Source organism: Dama dama, chromosome 26 (genome assembly GCF_033118175.1).
Source record: "Dama dama isolate Ldn47 chromosome 26, ASM3311817v1, whole genome shotgun sequence".
NCBI classification, from domain to species: domain Eukaryota; kingdom Metazoa; phylum Chordata; class Mammalia; order Artiodactyla; family Cervidae; genus Dama; species Dama dama.
The window spans coordinates 42,425,549-42,443,204 of NC_083706.1; the positions used below are offsets into that span (position 1 = coordinate 42,425,549).

At 40.0% G+C, this 17,656-nt stretch overlaps 1 protein-coding gene across 4 annotated transcripts in view; it reads left to right on the forward strand.

Moving 5' to 3' along the window:
* The window catches only part of MTHFD1L (methylenetetrahydrofolate dehydrogenase (NADP+ dependent) 1 like), a 173,803-nt gene that overhangs the window by 84,585 nt on the left and 71,562 nt on the right, over window positions 1-17,656 (forward strand). For all 4 annotated transcript variants that reach the window (XM_061130466.1, XM_061130467.1, XM_061130468.1 and 1 more), the window contains exon 21: window positions 14,820-14,959. In XM_061130466.1, coding sequence (XP_060986449.1) covers window positions 14,820-14,959 — 140 coding nt within the window. The remainder of the gene's footprint in view (window positions 1-14,819; window positions 14,960-17,656) is intronic.

Genomic DNA, 17,656 nt, shown 5'->3' on the forward strand with positions numbered 1-17,656 from the left:
AATTTTACTGAACGTCACAAAATAAGACTCTTGAGTCTGAATCATTGGTGAGACATACACCATGTTCTTGAATGAGAATAATCAGTATTAATCATCATTTCTCTGTCAAACTAGCGTGTAAATTACCATAAAATTGCTACATATTGCCAGAGTATATAGTTATGTTGGGGAAAGAAAAAATTTCCCCCTACCCTTGTAGGTATTTCTGGCTGGCCTAATAGTTACAGTGACATCAGACAGATTAACAAAGGAAAACCCAAATTTAATTATGTACATACAGAATCAGAATATGAGAGATTCCAAAGACAGTCAGGTAAAATGAGGTATATGTGCCATCCTGGACTAAGGATTAGGGACAAATACAGAATCTAAGAAAACATGAGTTTGAAGATCTCTTTATATATCTGGGGGCTCAGACGGTAAAGAATCTACCTGCAATGCAGAAGACCCGAATTCGATCCCTGGGTCAGGATGATCCCCTGGAGAAGGAAATGACAACCCTCTCCAGTATTCTTGCCAGAAAAATTTCATGGACAGAAGAGCTTGATGGGCTATGGACTATAGTCCATAAGGTAGCAAAGAGTCAGACATGATTGAAGCGACTTGGTATACTGAGGAACATGAGCGTCATAGTTAAATAGCAATGTTTGTCTGGATTCTAAAAGAATATATCATGAGGAAAGACAAAAAAAGTTTTAAAGAACAATGATGGATGATTTGCCTAACTCTAGATATCAAAACAAGATAATACTGCCATAACAATAAAGAGGAATAAAACTGTTATCAAAGGAGACTCCAGAATGTCCTTAATTAGACTTATTCCACCATATATAGAACTTTCAAATTAAAGTCTTGTATCAATTTATTCAGCATAAAGACATACCAAATTTAATGTGAAAATTAAAACGTAAACCTTTAAGAAAAAAAGCAAAAAGTATGGTATTATTGGTGTAACATCAAGGTTATTAAAAAAAAATAGATTTACATGGAACCTAGAAAGACGTTCACAGTAAAATAAATCAAGTTGCTAAACAGTATTCATATTTCTTGTATTTTAAAAATTATAAAATATTTACATTCAATGAAAAGGTATACATGAAGCATGTTTGGTGATTGCTGTCGTTGACATGTGGGAAACGGGATCATGGTGATGTTCATGTAATTCTTTACATATTTTGGTGGTGGTTTAGTCACTAAGGCATGTCTGACTCTTGCGACCCCATGGACGGTAGCCTGCCAGGCTCCTTTATGGGATTCTCCAGGCAAGAATACTGGAGTAGGCTGCCATTTCCTTCTCCAGAGGATCTTCCCGACCCAGGAATCAAACCCGAGCCTTCTGCATTACAGGCAGAATACATATTTTAGTATTTTTGAAAGTTTTACAATTAGTGTGTGTTACTTTTATAATTTTATTTTTAAAAAAGGAAAATCTGATTTAAAATCTGAAGTAAGTTCACACTCAGAGTTGGGGAGAAGTGGTATCTAGTCAGAGTGCTTAGAACACTGAATGAACAGATGAATATGATAGGAAAGCATTAGTGGGTTCTGGGGATAGGTTAGCTGAAATATAAGACATGGGGGAAATGAAGATGAGGTCATTTGGAGGGGAATAAATGCTAGTCTGAAATGTTGTGCTTTCAATACGGTGGAAATAAATGCACAGTTCTTAAATAGTCATTCCCTATTCTTAAGACACCCTGAGAAGATGGCATTTGGGGGATGTTTTGAAGAAGGGTTGAGATATCCAGTAAAACAAGACAGGGGAAAGAAGGGAAGGTATGTATTCAAGGAATCACCATAGTTCAGCTAGTTCCAAGATAAGGCAGACAAAACAGGTTGGAAGTATATTTTCAACATCCTTAAAATTCATGGAGAAGAGCATACATATAGTTTCTGATCCGTGAGAACTTCCGGAATGATTTTGTAGAATTATTGTTACAAGAATGCCACTTGAAGATGGGGTTCCCTTTCCACCACCCCTTCCCATCAGATAAGTCAGTATGCCTTCCTGAAGAAAATAAGTGAGGATGAGAGGTTGAAGCCTTATTTAATGGGGCACCCTCCCTAGGAAAGGACTCATAGCAGCCGTAGATATAGGTACCATGCAACCAGCAGCATTAATTCTGCGTATTTCCACAGAAGATAAGATCTCAGAAATAACAATGGTGAGTGAAAAAGTTGGTAGTAGAATTTACAATACAGTCTAACATATCTTAAAAACATACAAACAGCATTATACTATGTTTTGTTATGCCTTTCAGTTCAGTTCAGTCTCTCAGTCATGTCCGACTCTTTGCAACCCCATGAAATGCAACACGCCAGGCCTCCCTGTCCATCACCAACTCCCGGAGTTTACTCAAACTCATGCCCATCAAGTCAGTGATGCCATCCAGCCATCTCATCCTCTGTCATCCCCTTCTCCCCCTGCCTTCAATCTTTCCCAGCATCAGGGTCTTTTCCAGTGAATCAACTCTTCTCATGAGGTGGCCAAAGTAGTGGAGTTTCAGCTTCAGCATCAGTCCTTCCAATGAACACCCTGGACTGGTTGGATCTCCTCGCAGTCCAAGGGACTCTCAAGAGTCTTCTCCAACACCACAGTTCAAAATGCTCAAACTACCACACAACTGTTATGCCTTTAGACATGTGTAAAAGAATGAAAACATGACCCAGATAAGCACCAAGTTAATAAGAACTGCTGACTATGAGAAGAAGGGAGTGAACTGAACTGGGTACCCGTGCATGAAGATAGTCTTCAACTCTATCTGTGCTGTGTTACTTCTTTGTAAAAGGAAAATAAGCCATTGTGGCAAAATGTTAGTTTGTTATTTATGCATTGGGAGTGAGGAGTGTGGATGAGGAAATACATGTTGGACTTTAGGAGAGGCTGAGGTTAGAGGCATAATAGATTGGCAGTTCTCATTAGTATATGGTCAAGTCTTTACTTTTCTTAGAGCTAAATCTGGATGTTGTTGTTCAGCTGCTCAATCGTGTCCAACTCTTGCAGCCCCATGGACTACAGCATACCAGGCTTCCCTGTCCTGCACTGTCTCCTGGAGCTTGCTCAAACTCATGTCCATTGAGCCAGTGATGCCGTCCAACCATCTCATCCTCTGTCGTTCCCTTCTCGTCCTGCCTTCAATCTTTCCCAGCATCAGGGTCTTTAATGGGTCGGCTCTTTGCATCAGGTGGCCAAAGTACTGGAACTTCAGCTTAAGCATCAGCCCTTCCAATGAATATTCAGGACTGATTTCCTTTAAGACTGACTGGTTTCTTCTCCTAGCAGTCCAAGGGACTCTGAAGAGTCTTCTCCAATGCCACAGTTCAAAAGTATCAATTCTTCAACACTCAAGCTTCTTTATAGTGGGTCAGGGTTTTACCTTACTTTCCAGCAGGACCGATGGTTATTTAGAGACGTCCACACTCTTCTGTTTCCCTTGGTAGTGGGAATGGCAGAGATGTGGGCAGTAGCTGACCTGAGTGATCAGGCAGCCTGAACCCTGGCAAAAACTTCCTCTCTGAACAGAGAGAAATGATCCACTGTAGCCTGCTGTCCAGAGGCATGAGGATGTCTTATTTATCCGCTAAAGACCCCTTCTTCCCCAATGAAATGTTTAGTTATGTCCTAACAAATGAGGAAGGATTTTTAAATTTTCGTATATTCAGTATGCATGCAGACATTCTCAATTTTAGACACCAGTGAAAGAAGTACATTCTTTTGATTGCTCTCCACCCTACCTGGCCCGAATCTTGTTTTTTGTTTGTTTTATAAAATTTCATGAATGTTTTGGTCAACTGGATTGTTTTTATTTTTTAGGGTCAGGCTGTAATTTAGTGATAAATTCTAAAAGTATTTAAAGCAACTATAAAAACAGTGGTGCTTTTTTTTTTCCCTCTAAAAACATTTCTTTGTTTAGTACATACACATAGGAGATAGAATTTAGAATGAGAACAGTTCTTAAAGTCAGATGAATAGGAAACCTACATATATATCCTCTTATACTGCAAATTGACATACTGGTTTCTGCTGTCTTGATTTAAATCTGTGTCTGGAACTTTCAGTTAGACCCTCTCTCACTTAGCTTCAGTGGTATAGCTTTGGGGTAGCTATCAGAGAGTTATGGCCACGCTTAGCCTCCCAAGTTGTAGCTTTTTCATCAAAAAAAACTCTGAGTAAATCTCACATCTTTTCTAAATTAGAAATGTGACCTTGACTTTAGTCCCAGAGTTACTGTTGTGCAGAGAAAGAAAATGCTGCATAATGTTCAAATTATGTGCAAACTGGAATGACAGAAATGAAAAACGCTATCATGTTTCTAAGTAGGCTTTATTTTCACAAAGGAATCAGCTAGGATAAGGTTCACCCACGTATTTTTTTTTGTTTGTATGCATACGTCAGTTGCTCAGTTGTGTCCAACTCTTTGCAATCCCAGGGGCTGGAACCCACCAGGATCCTCTGTCCATGAGATTTGTCAGGCAGTAATACTGGAGTGGTTTGTCATTTCCTTCTCCAAGGGATCTTCCCGACCCAGGAACCAAGCTTGCATTTCCTGTGTCTCCTGCATTGTCAGGAGCCATCAGGGAAGCCCTTGGTTCACCCATACATAGCAGCAATAGTGAAGAAAAGTGACCCAAAACAAATATGCCATTTAAGAGAAATCCATGGTAGGCAGTTTGGACTGGTATGTCATCTACTCAATCATCAGGGAATGCCTAGAAGCCCAGTATGGTTGCACAGGCCCCAGCCATCACATCTGTATCCCAGCCAACCAGAAGAATGAAAGGCATATCACCATATCACTGGTAAGGATCTTCCTAGAAGTCATATAGCACTTCTGTTTACATCTCACTAAACAACCTTGGTGTCACAGCCATTTTCTGGTTCTGTGTGAGCTCCTTTAAATGGAAAGGTGAGGTCAGCATGACAGTTCAAGAGGTTCTTCTCCTAGACTTGGAATCGAGTTAATGCCGAGTCATCCATGTAACCATCTGTCTCTCTAGCATCTGCCTGGTGGCCAGCTGTGGTTTAGAGAAATGAGACCTATCACTTCTCTACACAAACATACTTAGAATTATCTTCTGAATCAGCCAAACCAATTGGCCCACTTTCATTCTTAAGTATATCAAAGATCAGTATTTTCCTGTATAATACAAATAATCATATTTTTATTATTGGTACTTTACCCAAGTTGGACCCACTTCTAGATATGAGGCCATGTTTGGAACATACCAGGAATGAGAGAGAGAGAGAGGGTGAAAGAGAGAGAGATGGCAAAATGAGTTTTTTGAACTGTGTTTACTTGGACCGCTCAAGAGCATGTTCTCTGTCAACAGCACAGAGAGATCCAAGAACGTAAATTACAGTGAAAATGGTTAAAATACCAGATATGTTTCTCCTTCACATCAAGTATTCTAATAATATATCAATAATATGTTTCTAATCATATATATTTTACACTATCACTTTCACTTTGTACACAAAAGATTGTTTTTAAAATAAGCCATAGAAAAAATATGCTCAGCTCTCTCTTTTGGGGCAATTAGCTTCATTTTGAGTGTTTTAGACACAAAAAGGAATGCTGGCTTTTTCAGTGTTCCCTCATTTGTTCTGTTAAATCGAGTCCTTTTAAGATCTGATACCACTGGACAGGCAGGGGGGGCTTGGCTAGTGCTAGCGACAAGGCGAGACACATTAAGGAAACATGGAAAGAAGGACCATGGAGAGAGACGGTTCCTGCTTCCACACACCCAAAAAGACCTTTCCTCCCTACACGCCCCTGGATCGGTGAGAGTCACATTGCAATGATAATGGCTGATTACACTGAGATCCAGGTGGTCATCCTGGATGTTCCAGTGCTGATTAGAGTGGGACCGGGCCTGGATAATCATCAGAGTGATCTTGGGAGAAACCAGTAGGGCTAGACAGAACTGTAGAGCCAGCCAATCTGTCTCCCTTGCTAGATAAGAAATGTGCAAAGTAGAGTCTGGGCCAGGGGCCCTTGGATGTTTTGACAGAAAGCCAGAGCATAAAGTACATTTTATATACAAAATGCATGTGCACACATGCGCACACGTGTGCAAAAAGGAAACCAGTGTCTTATGAATTGACTACTTCCTCTTATCCTATGTAGTGTATCCTAACAGTTCTAGTATTTCCTATCCTATTTCTTCCTTTTTAGAAAAACTTCTGTTTGCAACCCAGTAATTTGATTATGTAAAACACTAATGGATTTCTACGCTCAGTTCACAAATTCCTGCCCAATCTGCTTTTATTTAGTTAAATACATTATAGAATCTTCCAGCTTTCAAGTTTGAAATGTTTTCCTTCTGTCATTTCTTTTTCTATAATAAAAATTGTTATACTAGGAATGTTGGTAGATTGAATTTGTTTTCAAGCTCAGGAATCTTGGTTTCTCTTGCTGGGTTTCTGGCACTTGCAGAAGAAGCTAATAGAGGTTTTGGGGTGTTCCTTTTTCCTTGGAACCCTCAAGACAAAATATATTTACCTGTTGACATTTATAGTTTTTTTTTCTTCCTTGGGTTGATTTTCATAAACTGCTCGATGCAAAATGTTCTATTTCATCTTTTCATTATTTTAGATTAAAGCATGGTGTTGGCACCGACTTTTAAAATTTGTTTCAAGTTAGTTTCCTGGTGTCCAGTTCTCAGGAGCTGCAAGAGAACTGCTGTGCCCCAAGCAATCATCCAGAAGTCCAGAACTCTGGGATGCACAGTTTGCTAAAAGCAGAAGGGTTAAAACCCTGGTCAAAGCAGTGACCTTGTACAAATGCTCCTGATCCCTACAAGAAGATGGCATCTATTTCGATAGATGAATTTATAAATTTAATTCAGTTGGATTTTTATAAGGGAGGTAAAAATATAGCATGTATAATTAAATTTTCATCTAAACTTTTTCTGTTTTCAAAATCAAATTACGCTTTGGTCAGAATCATTTTACAAAACAGGATGATTAACGATAATGATAGTTCAAATAATTGGACCAGTGTCTTTGCTTAATTAATTCTCTGGAGGAAGGGAATTCTGGGTCCAGATAACAGAGTACATCTAAGTGGCATTACTGGTATTTTCAGAGTTTTTATTTTTGAAACAGATCATTCATGGGGACCTATGTCCTGTACTTTTCATGTCTTCTCTTTCCCTTTTCCCTGATAAATCTCCTGTAACCTTCTCATGCATTCCATGCAACTACCAGACTTCCCCTCATGTGTAAGTGCTGCCATCACCAAAAGGTAAAAAAGAAAAAAAAGCACAAGTTAATGTTAATATTGGACTTCCCAGGTGGCTCATTGGGTTAAGAAAAGAATCTGCCTGCAATGCAGGTGATGCAGGTTCAATCCCTGGGTAGGGAAGATCCATCCCCTGGAGGAGGACATGGCAACCCACTCCAGTATTCTTGTCTGGAGACTCCCATGGACAGAGGAGCCTGGCGGGCTGCAGTCCATGGGGGTTGTAAAGAGTCCGACACAACTCAGCACACATGCATAGTATTAATCTTGGATTCTCCCCGCCCCCACCTTTTTAACTCCCCCCCTGCCCCCAAGTCTCCTAATATGTGCCTGGTTGAATCTGTACAGCTGATGAAAATTTGACGCTAAGACATTTTTAAAACCCAAGAGCAAAGACAAATCCAAGATGGCAGAAGTGATTTAATTTTTTGTAAAATTTCAAAGACTTAAGATTAGTTGGATCCTTTATATTTAATAAATTCTAAGCAAGTTCCTCCTCTTTTTTCCCCAGCTGTAGTCATAATACAGAGCTTTCTCTGTCATTTACTGATTCATCCTGGTTCACTTAGTCTCCTTTTAATCATTGAAAAAGTTATTAAAATCCTCGAGGGCCAGCCTACTTTGAGCTCCAATTTAGAATTTATGTGCTTCTGTGACTCTGACCTCCACTTTCCCTGTTCAGCTGCAGCTGGATAGACCTGCTTGCACATGGCAGAAGAGGGCAATTTGAAGAGTCTAGTTTCCATTTCCTTTAGCTTTGTTTAAGCTTAGAGCCCACAGTGCTTCAGAATGAAGCCTAGTCCGGCATATACCTTACTTCTTCCTGTGCAAAGGTTTTGTTTATTTTTCTGATTTGTCGTGAGAAAGTTAAGTGCCGACTGAATGAAAGCCACAGTTTGATTTCTCCGTCTGTTTTACAAGTTCTTTTGAGGGTTAAGTTAGCAAAATCTGTGCTGTGCCGATGTATTTCTTATCTCAACCTGTTTTGAGCTAAACTCATTGCAAAGGCTAGGTTTTCTGTGGGACCTCTAACAGTCCATAAATTCAAGTTCATGTCCCAGAGTAATGGGGACTCACTGTGTTGTATATTTGATATATATGTCGGTGGCATGTATCATGGAGAGAAAAATTATTACCATTATAAAGTGGCTGCGAAATCTGAAAATTCTAATCTTCTGAGCACACACGGAATAAAGAGCCCTTAGTGACACAGCAAGGTGGAAATTCAATTTTGCTATGATGGTGATAACATTCGAGCATATCGAGAAGCCAGAAATTCAGGGACAGTTTTTGGTGCCTCAATTTTAACTCTTTATCAGAGTGCAAGGAGGGTTTTCCTCAGAGTAAAAGCAGAAAGGAGAATTTCAGGTCTAAAATATTTGCTGCTTTTTTTTCTCCCACCATGGTGTACAGTTTGGAAAAGAAAACCCAAGCTAGAGAGTTGTGGTTACTCATTTCCCCAGCCAGTGCTGGAGGGTAGATGCCTGGCTGAAGGAGGCTGGGAAGACAAGTCTTGGGACCTGACTCATCCAGTGAGAGAGAGGTGGTGACTCCCTGGCCCCCAGATTACCGTTAGGTTCTCAAGAGGCCAGCCTGCAGAGTGAGTATTCTCTGCCTGTGGCCCGTTTCAACTGGTGTTAGGTACCAAGCCCAGATGGAGCTGGTCCTTGCAGCTTGCTCTCTGGGGCATCTTTGTTTTCACCAGTAACACTGCCTGCCGCTCGCTGCCCAGAACTCAGCACTGTAGGCTGAGATCTAAGAGAGGACGTGATTCCCTATCCCTAAATGAATTGCTCTAAGAGAGAAAATAACTTTCTGAGTAAAGAGAGAGAAAGAGGATGGAAGGAAGGAGGGCGAGAGGGAAGGAAGGGAGGAAATACCATAATGGAGGAAACTGCAGGTGAGTTGCTTGCTTTTATCACAGGAGGACCATTTTGCAATTAGAAAACAAGTCTGGGGTTCTGGAGAAGAATCTAGAGCTACGTCTTAGATATCAGATTATTACTGAAGTACAGGGTGTTGAGATTTTTTCATCTTGTTGCACAACATGCTAAGCAGCCGAGTTAGAGAAATGCTGCAGAATCAGTTACACACGGACAAGACAGGATGGGGTGGGGTGTAGCCTGCAGTCAGATGGACCATAGTTTCCGTCCAAGCTCTATCGCCTTACTGTGTGACTTTGGGAAAAAACTGTTTCAATCTTTAGCTTCATAATCTATAAGCAGCGGATAAAGGCGATGAAAAGTGGAAAGAGACGGAGGATGTCTAATGCATTGGCGGGCACACAGACGTGTCAGTAAATGATAACATCTGTGCCTCTCTAGAGCCCCAGTCTCTGTTTGGATAGCTTTTCCCCACCATATATATTTGTTCTTAGTAGTAAAATGGATCATGGCCATCACCTGTGTTGTCCTGTATTCTCTGCTTTCTTACAAAATTGGTGCATCCGTCATCAGTGAGACACTATTTTTCATCACCAGGAACTGCTGTGTTGTAGTAAACACATCATTGACACAGAGCATCAGACTTCGCTTAGCGGACTTTTTATTCATATTTCCAGCCCTTATGGTATATAAGGTTATTGTTAGCATAATCTTGTACAAGCTTTTGTTTTATCACAGCGAACACATTTGTAACATTCTCAGAAAGAGTGTCTAGAAAGTACAAGGCTGCTTTGTTATGCTTGAACTAGAGCAGAATGTCTGCCTCTGGGCATTTAGGGTGAAAAATTCTGGGTGGTTGGTTTCTTGGTTTTTTGTTTTTCGAGGGGGTGAGTGTCTGTCCTCTGCGTTCTGTGGTGTTTAGCAGCATCCCTGGCTCCCGCTTAAACTCGATGCCAGTTAGAGTAACCAAAAATGATTTCAGATACTGTGAAATGTTTCCAGTTGAGAACCACTGAACCACACTTAAGATTGTGATTTGACAGAAATGGGTTCAGTGAATGTACTAACCCATGAGATCATCCAGAATTAAACACAGAGGAGAGTTGATTCAAATTTACCTACATGCTCGTAAATGATTAAACATTTTAAAAGCACCTAAGGGAATTCAAACAGGAAAAAAAAGAATGAAAAGAAAGGTCAGAAAGATGCTCCTTTGTCATTAGGTAATGAATGAATCTTTCTCATCTTTGAAATGTTGAATATGTGCAGACAGCCCTGTTTCCTCCCTAAGTGAAGACAAGGGCATGTTGATAAATGTTTAGATGGCTGGCAGGGTGATAGAAGTTCATTAATTATTGAATGAGAAGAAACAAAGGTTGTTTCTAAGTTCTGGGGTGTGTATGTTTAGTCAAGTGTGTTTGGGGCAGAATGGCAGAGAGTACGTAATTCAGAAAGGTGAACTCCGCCCCACGCCGCAGAGGGGCCTCGGATACCATCATAGCGTCTGTGTTGTTATCTCAAGAAAAGAGCTTACCTGGCACATAGGAGCCCCAAGGAAGTCAGTGTGTGTGATCCCTAACGGTCCCTCATAGCCCTGGAATTTTTATGAGACCATAGCTTATACAGGGCTTCCCTGGTAGCTCAGCTGGTAAAGAATCTGCCTGCAATACAGGAGACCTGGGTTCGATCCCTGGATTGGGAAGATCCCCTGGAGAAGGAAAAGGCTGCCCTCTCCAGTATTCTGGTCTGGAGAATTCCATGGACAGTATAGTCCGTGGGGTCGCAAAGAGTCGGACACAACTGAGCAACTTTCACTTTTCATAGCTTATAGGGCCTACCTATGATGTCATGACCGTAGCTTTTTTTTTTTTTTTTTAAGGTAGCAGATCGGTGATTACTGTAAAGTCTGAGTCCTAATTGTCCCTGCAACTTCGGTGTACACAGCAAGTAGGGATGTGATAAAATAATTTAATATAAGCATCATCTCTCTGCCTCACTGAATAATTTCATGGATAGCAAGCATGCCTGCCAGTAGTGGCTTTTTTGTGGCTGTTTTTTCTGTTCAGTTTGTACCATGTGACTCACAGTGTCCTAGCAGATAAGAACAGACGGACAACCGCCTGGTTGTCCAGCATTGGCTTTTGTGCAGAGCTCTCTTTCCTGCAGACGTTACTAACAGTGTTTGTCCAAATAGTTAGTCCTTTCCCAAAGCAGACCCACTGACCGTTCCTTTCTGAGCAGATTATGGGTTTCAAAGTTCAAATCAAGCCAGGCTCCAAACTTGCTAGCCACTAGCTTCTGTGCTCACACAATCTTCCTGTTTCCATTCATGCTGTAAATTGAAGAGCTGTAAACTCCTCCCCTCTCTGCCCCCCAAAGAAAAGGGATTGCCAAGACAAACAATTCTTGTGACACGGGCAATTTCTCACAAACCTTTTTAAAACATGCAACTTTCTGAAGTCTACATTGTGTGCTTTTCAGGAATGCTAAATCATAGTAAATGTATTTGCTTCATGACTCAAGACCAAGTCTGAGCTACAGTCCACATTAAATAATTCCTTTACCTGTATCTATTTTTAAAATTATAGAGAGGACTTTTACAGTAAGGGAATAAATTGCTTATTTCAGATCACTAACGTTTTCTTCAGATCACTAAGAAAATGTTACTTAAAGGTTTTCGATATTGACAAGTCCCAGGAATTTGCCTAGGAAAAGCAACTTGCCCCCACTCACAGCCAGATAACCACCCCCCTTCCCAAAGGACAAAGACACAGATATCCATCACTGCACAGGGAAACATCCAAGTTAGTTCTTGTTGATGACCCCTTATGAAGTGGTCCTTAATTTTAGAATTACCCACCAGCATCATACCTTCCGTTTTCTTACAGCAGTCTGGTATTTGAAAACAAAAGCGCAGTATTTCAGACGTTTTCAGCGGATGAGAATCTGACACATCCTCCTCGTTTGGGTTTTCTTCACTTTCTTTGCCTCCATATTTCCTTTGCATTTAGAACCTTAACTATGGCATCCTGTTTCCTTGCCCAACTGAAGTTCCTTTTGTTATAATTCCCCATACCTCCATATGTGTCTATCTACCCATTTCCATTGAATAATAGCATTTACTTTAGATCACCACTGGCTCCTTCTCTGATAGTTTCTTCTTTTCTTTGTTAATTAATTCTTCTTCCTTTTTTCTTTTTTTGCACTGGGTGTTGTTACAAGTGGTACAAAGATAATTAAGATATGGTCCCTTCCTCCACTCAGGAGATGACACATAAGTCTAATTAGGATACTACATGCAGAAATAGGTGTGGGTCTGTGGGGCAGCAAACCAGAGCAGAGGGCTAGGAGGGACAGAGAGCAGCTTCCTGTTCCTGAGAAGATCAGACGTGGCTACTAGGAGAGCATGGCAATCCACTCCAGTATTCTTGTCTAGAGAATCCCATGGACAGAAGAACCTGGCGGGCTACAGTCCATAGGGTTGCAAAGAGTCAGACACAACTAAAGCAATTTAGCACGCACACATGTGCCTTGCGGTGTTAATCTCTCCTACAGCCATGGTCCCTGTCCTCATGGAGTTTATAGTCTTTAAGAGGGGAGCTTCATGTGGAAACGTGCATCCAACTGGAAAGACCTTAGAGATCATTTGATCAAACCCTGTTAGGTGAAATGTACATAATATTCTACTTCTGACAATAAAGTAACATTAACCAGTTATTAAAATACCTTAGCATTTAAAAATAAAACCTGTAAAACTTTGGTTACTTGAATCCCTATACCAGGGATACCACTGAGATAGGAATTTTTGCTGTCAACAATCTCTGGTTTTGACCTTTAACTACAATCAGCCCTTTGCATCCGCAGATACGGAAGGCTGACTGCATTCAGTGTACTGCTCCATTTTATATAAAGGGCTTTATAGAAGCATCCTCAGATTATGGTGTTCGCAGATGGAACTGATCCCCTGTGAATGCTGAGGGTCGGCTACAGTGATAATATCACCATAATTGTCCTAAATACTGTATTAAAAGGAATGTCTTTTACTTCTTCAAACTGTCCTGCTATATCTCTTGTTCAAAGGAAATATATTAAAGGGGAAGGGAACGACTTGTAGCTATGTTCATTCCAAATTGAATACTTTCAAAGGAATATTTTTCAATATGTCAAAAGCATATCAACAGTCATAAAAGAATTTTATATCCTCTGGCACCATACTCTTACCCTTGGGAATTTATTCCAAGAATATAATTTGAAACAAGTTAAAGCTCATATGCACAAATACTTTGCAGCGTTCTTTGTGTTGGAAACAACTCAAACATCGAATAACAGAGGGAAGAATTTTGCAAATCTTGGTATATCAACTTAACAAAATTATAAGCTGCCACTTATAATCATAAATTTTGAAAGTTTGTAGTACAGTAAGAAAAGTGTGATGACTTTAAAAGAGCAGACTACAAAATTCTACCTATTCTATAAAAATTATATAGTCGCATGAGGCACTAAAAGGAAACCATAAAGAATTAGGACAACTGGTTGACTAAAGAAAGGTCAGAAAGAGTCTGAAAAAAAAAGGATCTGAAATTATTGTTGTTTTATTTTTATTAATTTTTTAAAAATATGTGTATTCAGTGAATGCTGGGCACAAATATCCTTATTTGTTCACAGGTTAAATAGTTTTATTTTATCTTAGTAAATTTTTTTACTGTCTATTCCTATCTCTGCCTTAAATTATGGCTTTGGTTGTCCTGTGAGTATGTAGTACATATTCCATAAATATTTACCTTCTATTACATTGATAGCATTTCTTTCCTAGAGCAGTGTGCTTCTCAAATTTTAATGAGCATTCATCTCACCGGGGGATCTTGTCAGAATGCCGGTTCTGGTTCAGTAGCTGTGGGGTAGAACCCATGAGTCTGCGTTTCTAAGCCACCAGGGGCTACTCCTGTGTCTGGTCCAGCTCTCTGCTCTGTGTATGAAGATGCTGCTGCTGACCCAGAATCAGGGGTTATCCTCTTGGAACGCAGTACTGGATAGTCTCCCTGGTATAGCCGTAACTGCCTCAGTAACATTTCTAGCAGTCTGGGGGCAGGGAAAGAATGGTTACAGATGACTGTCTTCTGTGGTTATGAAATAAAGATGCTATCTTATCAAGCCTGATGATCAGCCCTAAGCCACTCAACTAATACCAACTTTGTCTACTAATAGAAAGGGCCAAGTGGCATTAATATAAGTGATTCTGTGTGTGTGTCTTATAAAGAGTTAAGAAAAGATTTTCTATGGTAATCATGGTAACAGTATTATTTGACACTGATGGACTATTTGGAACCTGATTAAAAACTTGAAAATCCCATCTGGGTTAAGAAAAGCTTTGCCTTGACATTCTACACTGGAAGAAAAATCTTGGCCAGGGCAGTGACTCCTTAAGGAGCAGTGGTGTGAAGCCGAGTCAAGAGTCATATTTTTACAATTCTGAACATTGTAAACATAAAGGAACATAAGGAAGCAGAACATTTTCTAAAACCAGGAGAACATCTTTTTACCTTTTTGTATGAACAGTATACCATGGTGTATGAGTAGCCTTGAGTGTGGAGAGGGATCTATCATCCTTTGAATTTGAACCACACCAATGATGGTCAAAACTTAACTGTTGTTTTAGAAGATCATAGCAGGTTTCCCACTTGATTCTCCACAGTGACTGAAGCTGGCTTTGGTGCTGATATTGGCATGGAGAAATTCTTCAACATCAAGTGTAGAGCTTCTGGTCTGGTACCCAGCGTTGTGGTTCTGGTAGCAACCGTGCGGGCTCTGAAGATGCACGGAGGTGGACCAAGCGTAAGTTCCACGCTTCCTTTCTGATAAAAGAGAATGAGGCCGAATTGAGTCTTTGAAACACTCAAACCTGCTTCATCACGACGGTTTTCCAAAATGTCTCTTTCTTCACAAATCACCATTGCAGGGCACTTAGAGTTCAGTAAGATCAAGTAATTAGTAACACCCATAAAGTTATTTCTAAGCAGTATTTTGGAAAGGAGTGTAATGTAACCTCTAAGAGTCTAAACTGAAGGTTGTGTCAACATTTTATAACCCCGTGGTAATAGGAGGATAGAGGCTCTGTTTCCTGAATGAAGAACAGAAGGGTAAGAGGGATGGCTTTTGTGGGTGAGGTAGTTCAGTGTTTGTATGGATCGTTTTTTGGTTCAGTGATGCTACATCTCATCAGATTTCATCTAGCACTATTTTCCTCCTGTTTCTGTTTATTATGATTTCACTATATAACTCTGTTAGAGCACTGGATTATTTCTGAGAGAGCTTTACTTAGACATCTCAAATTCTGTTTTAACATTTTAAAAGACTTTATCAAAAGTCTTTATCACATGTAGAACTCACACACAACTGAAGGGAATTTTGTGTTTTCCACGGCAAAGGTGTAGTTTTGTTGGTTTTTGGTTTTCATTTTTAGGGATTTCCGAAGGGAGAATGAGAAATCTTGTGCTGATTCATCATTTTTGAAATAAAATGACTTGACGTTTCTTTATCACTTAAATCTTGATATATGACACAAACTGCCAAATCTGATTTCTTAACTGGCATAGTGTGTATGCAAACATCACAGAATGATCAATTACATACTGTGAGGAAATAAGTTTGCCATGATGAAACACCATGATGTATAGTGTTTAATTGTCTTAGCAATTCTTTGTCCTAGGAGGGGCAGATGTTATTTTATACCATTTTACAGATGAGGAAACTGGGGTTTGGTGGATTTAGGGGATGTGGGCAGCATCACCACATCTGAAGCCTGTGGCTGAGATCCAGATCCTCCACTTTTTGTTCAGCAGACACAGCTGAATATGAATAAAGGGGAAACTTTTTTGAACCCCTAATCCACTCATCGATACCAGAAATAAATTTGAAATCCCCCCCACCCCATTTTACAACCTAAGAATTACCAAATCAAAGGGCTTTAATACTCAAAGGGCTTAGACACTGTTTAGTCTGGTTCAGATAAAATCACGGAGCTACAGGAGGATTCCAGGTCTTGCTTCGTAATCTATTCAGGGGACTAATCAAATGTGAAATCAAGGTCTCTTGACTTTAATTCCATACTCGGTCTCATCTTTGTCCTATAAAAATTCACTACATGATTTATAATCCTATTTCAGTTCATCTTAATGTGTGTGCTCTGTTTTACAATGGTTGCATTTTCTGCTCACCTGAATCCTTGGTACCTCGTCCGATTCCACTTAATGGCACGGTTCCATGCTAGTGATGATTGTAACAGGGTTTGAGAATAGACACAGATACAGTTGGAAGATGATAAAGGGGAGGATCAGGAAGCCAAATGAAGTTTAGCTTTCCTCTCCTGGACTCCAGTAGTGCTTCTACATTATATTTTATGAATATCTGTCTGACAGACAGACTAGGTCTGTCTCCCTCCTTAACTCTGAATTCCTTGAAATTAAAGACTGTGTCTTATTAATCTGTGTATTCTTCATGCCTGGCATAGTCTGTATCAAGGAAATGTTTTCAGTAAATGAATAATAAATGAACTTTGATCTTCTTAATCCTATATTCTATATTATCCACCTCAGTATCATTCCCTCTTACTTGAATCAACTCTGTTACTAATGTTTTTGATCCTTTATCATTTCTACTTCCTTTTGATATCATTACACAGATAACCACAGCTGCCTCTTATGTTTATTCACTTTGTTTTTTTCCCTTAATGTGTACAGTGGAAAAATCCTATGACCCTTGAACTTGCCCATTTTAGCCCCAATCATATCCTGTCTTCCAAAATGCTAACCATTCTTGGTGCAGTAAAAGAACGAACACTTTTGGATCCAGATATTTCTTTCTTTTTGAAACATGGTGTCATAAGGAGGGTTCTCCACAACCAATAAGATGTGTATTTACATAAAAAGAGTTATTGTAAGGAATTATCGTCCAATTATGGAGGCTGACAAGTCCAGAAATCTACAGAGTGGGCAACTGCAGGAGACTCAGGAAAGCCAATATTCCAGTCCCAGTGTGCTGGAGAATTTTCTCTTGCACAGATTCCTTTTATTCTAGCAGACCTTCAACTGATGGGATGTGGCCCACCTACGCTGTGAGGCAGTTTGCTTATTCAGTGTCCGTCAGTTTAAATGCCATTCAAAAACACCCTCAGAGAAATACCTGGAATAATCATGTTCCTTCACAATTAGAAAAAAAATCTGTCATAGAGGTAACTTTTCAAAGGATTTGCAATATTCTCAAGACCTCTTGGCTGAGAGGAGAGTAGATCACCACATCCTTGGTGAGTTTAAATGGCCAGGTTTCTCACTGAAACCAGTTGCAGGGTATGGACCAAAAAAAAGAAGAAGAAAAAGTGTGGAACTGTGAAAAGTCACTAAACTGGGGATTCAGAACCCTGTTATAACAATTCATGCCCCTGTCTGCCTCTCATTTGTTGTGTAACCATGGGCAAGACACCTACCTTCTCTCAACTTCAGTTTTCTTATCTTTAAGCTGCCAACCCCATTGGTT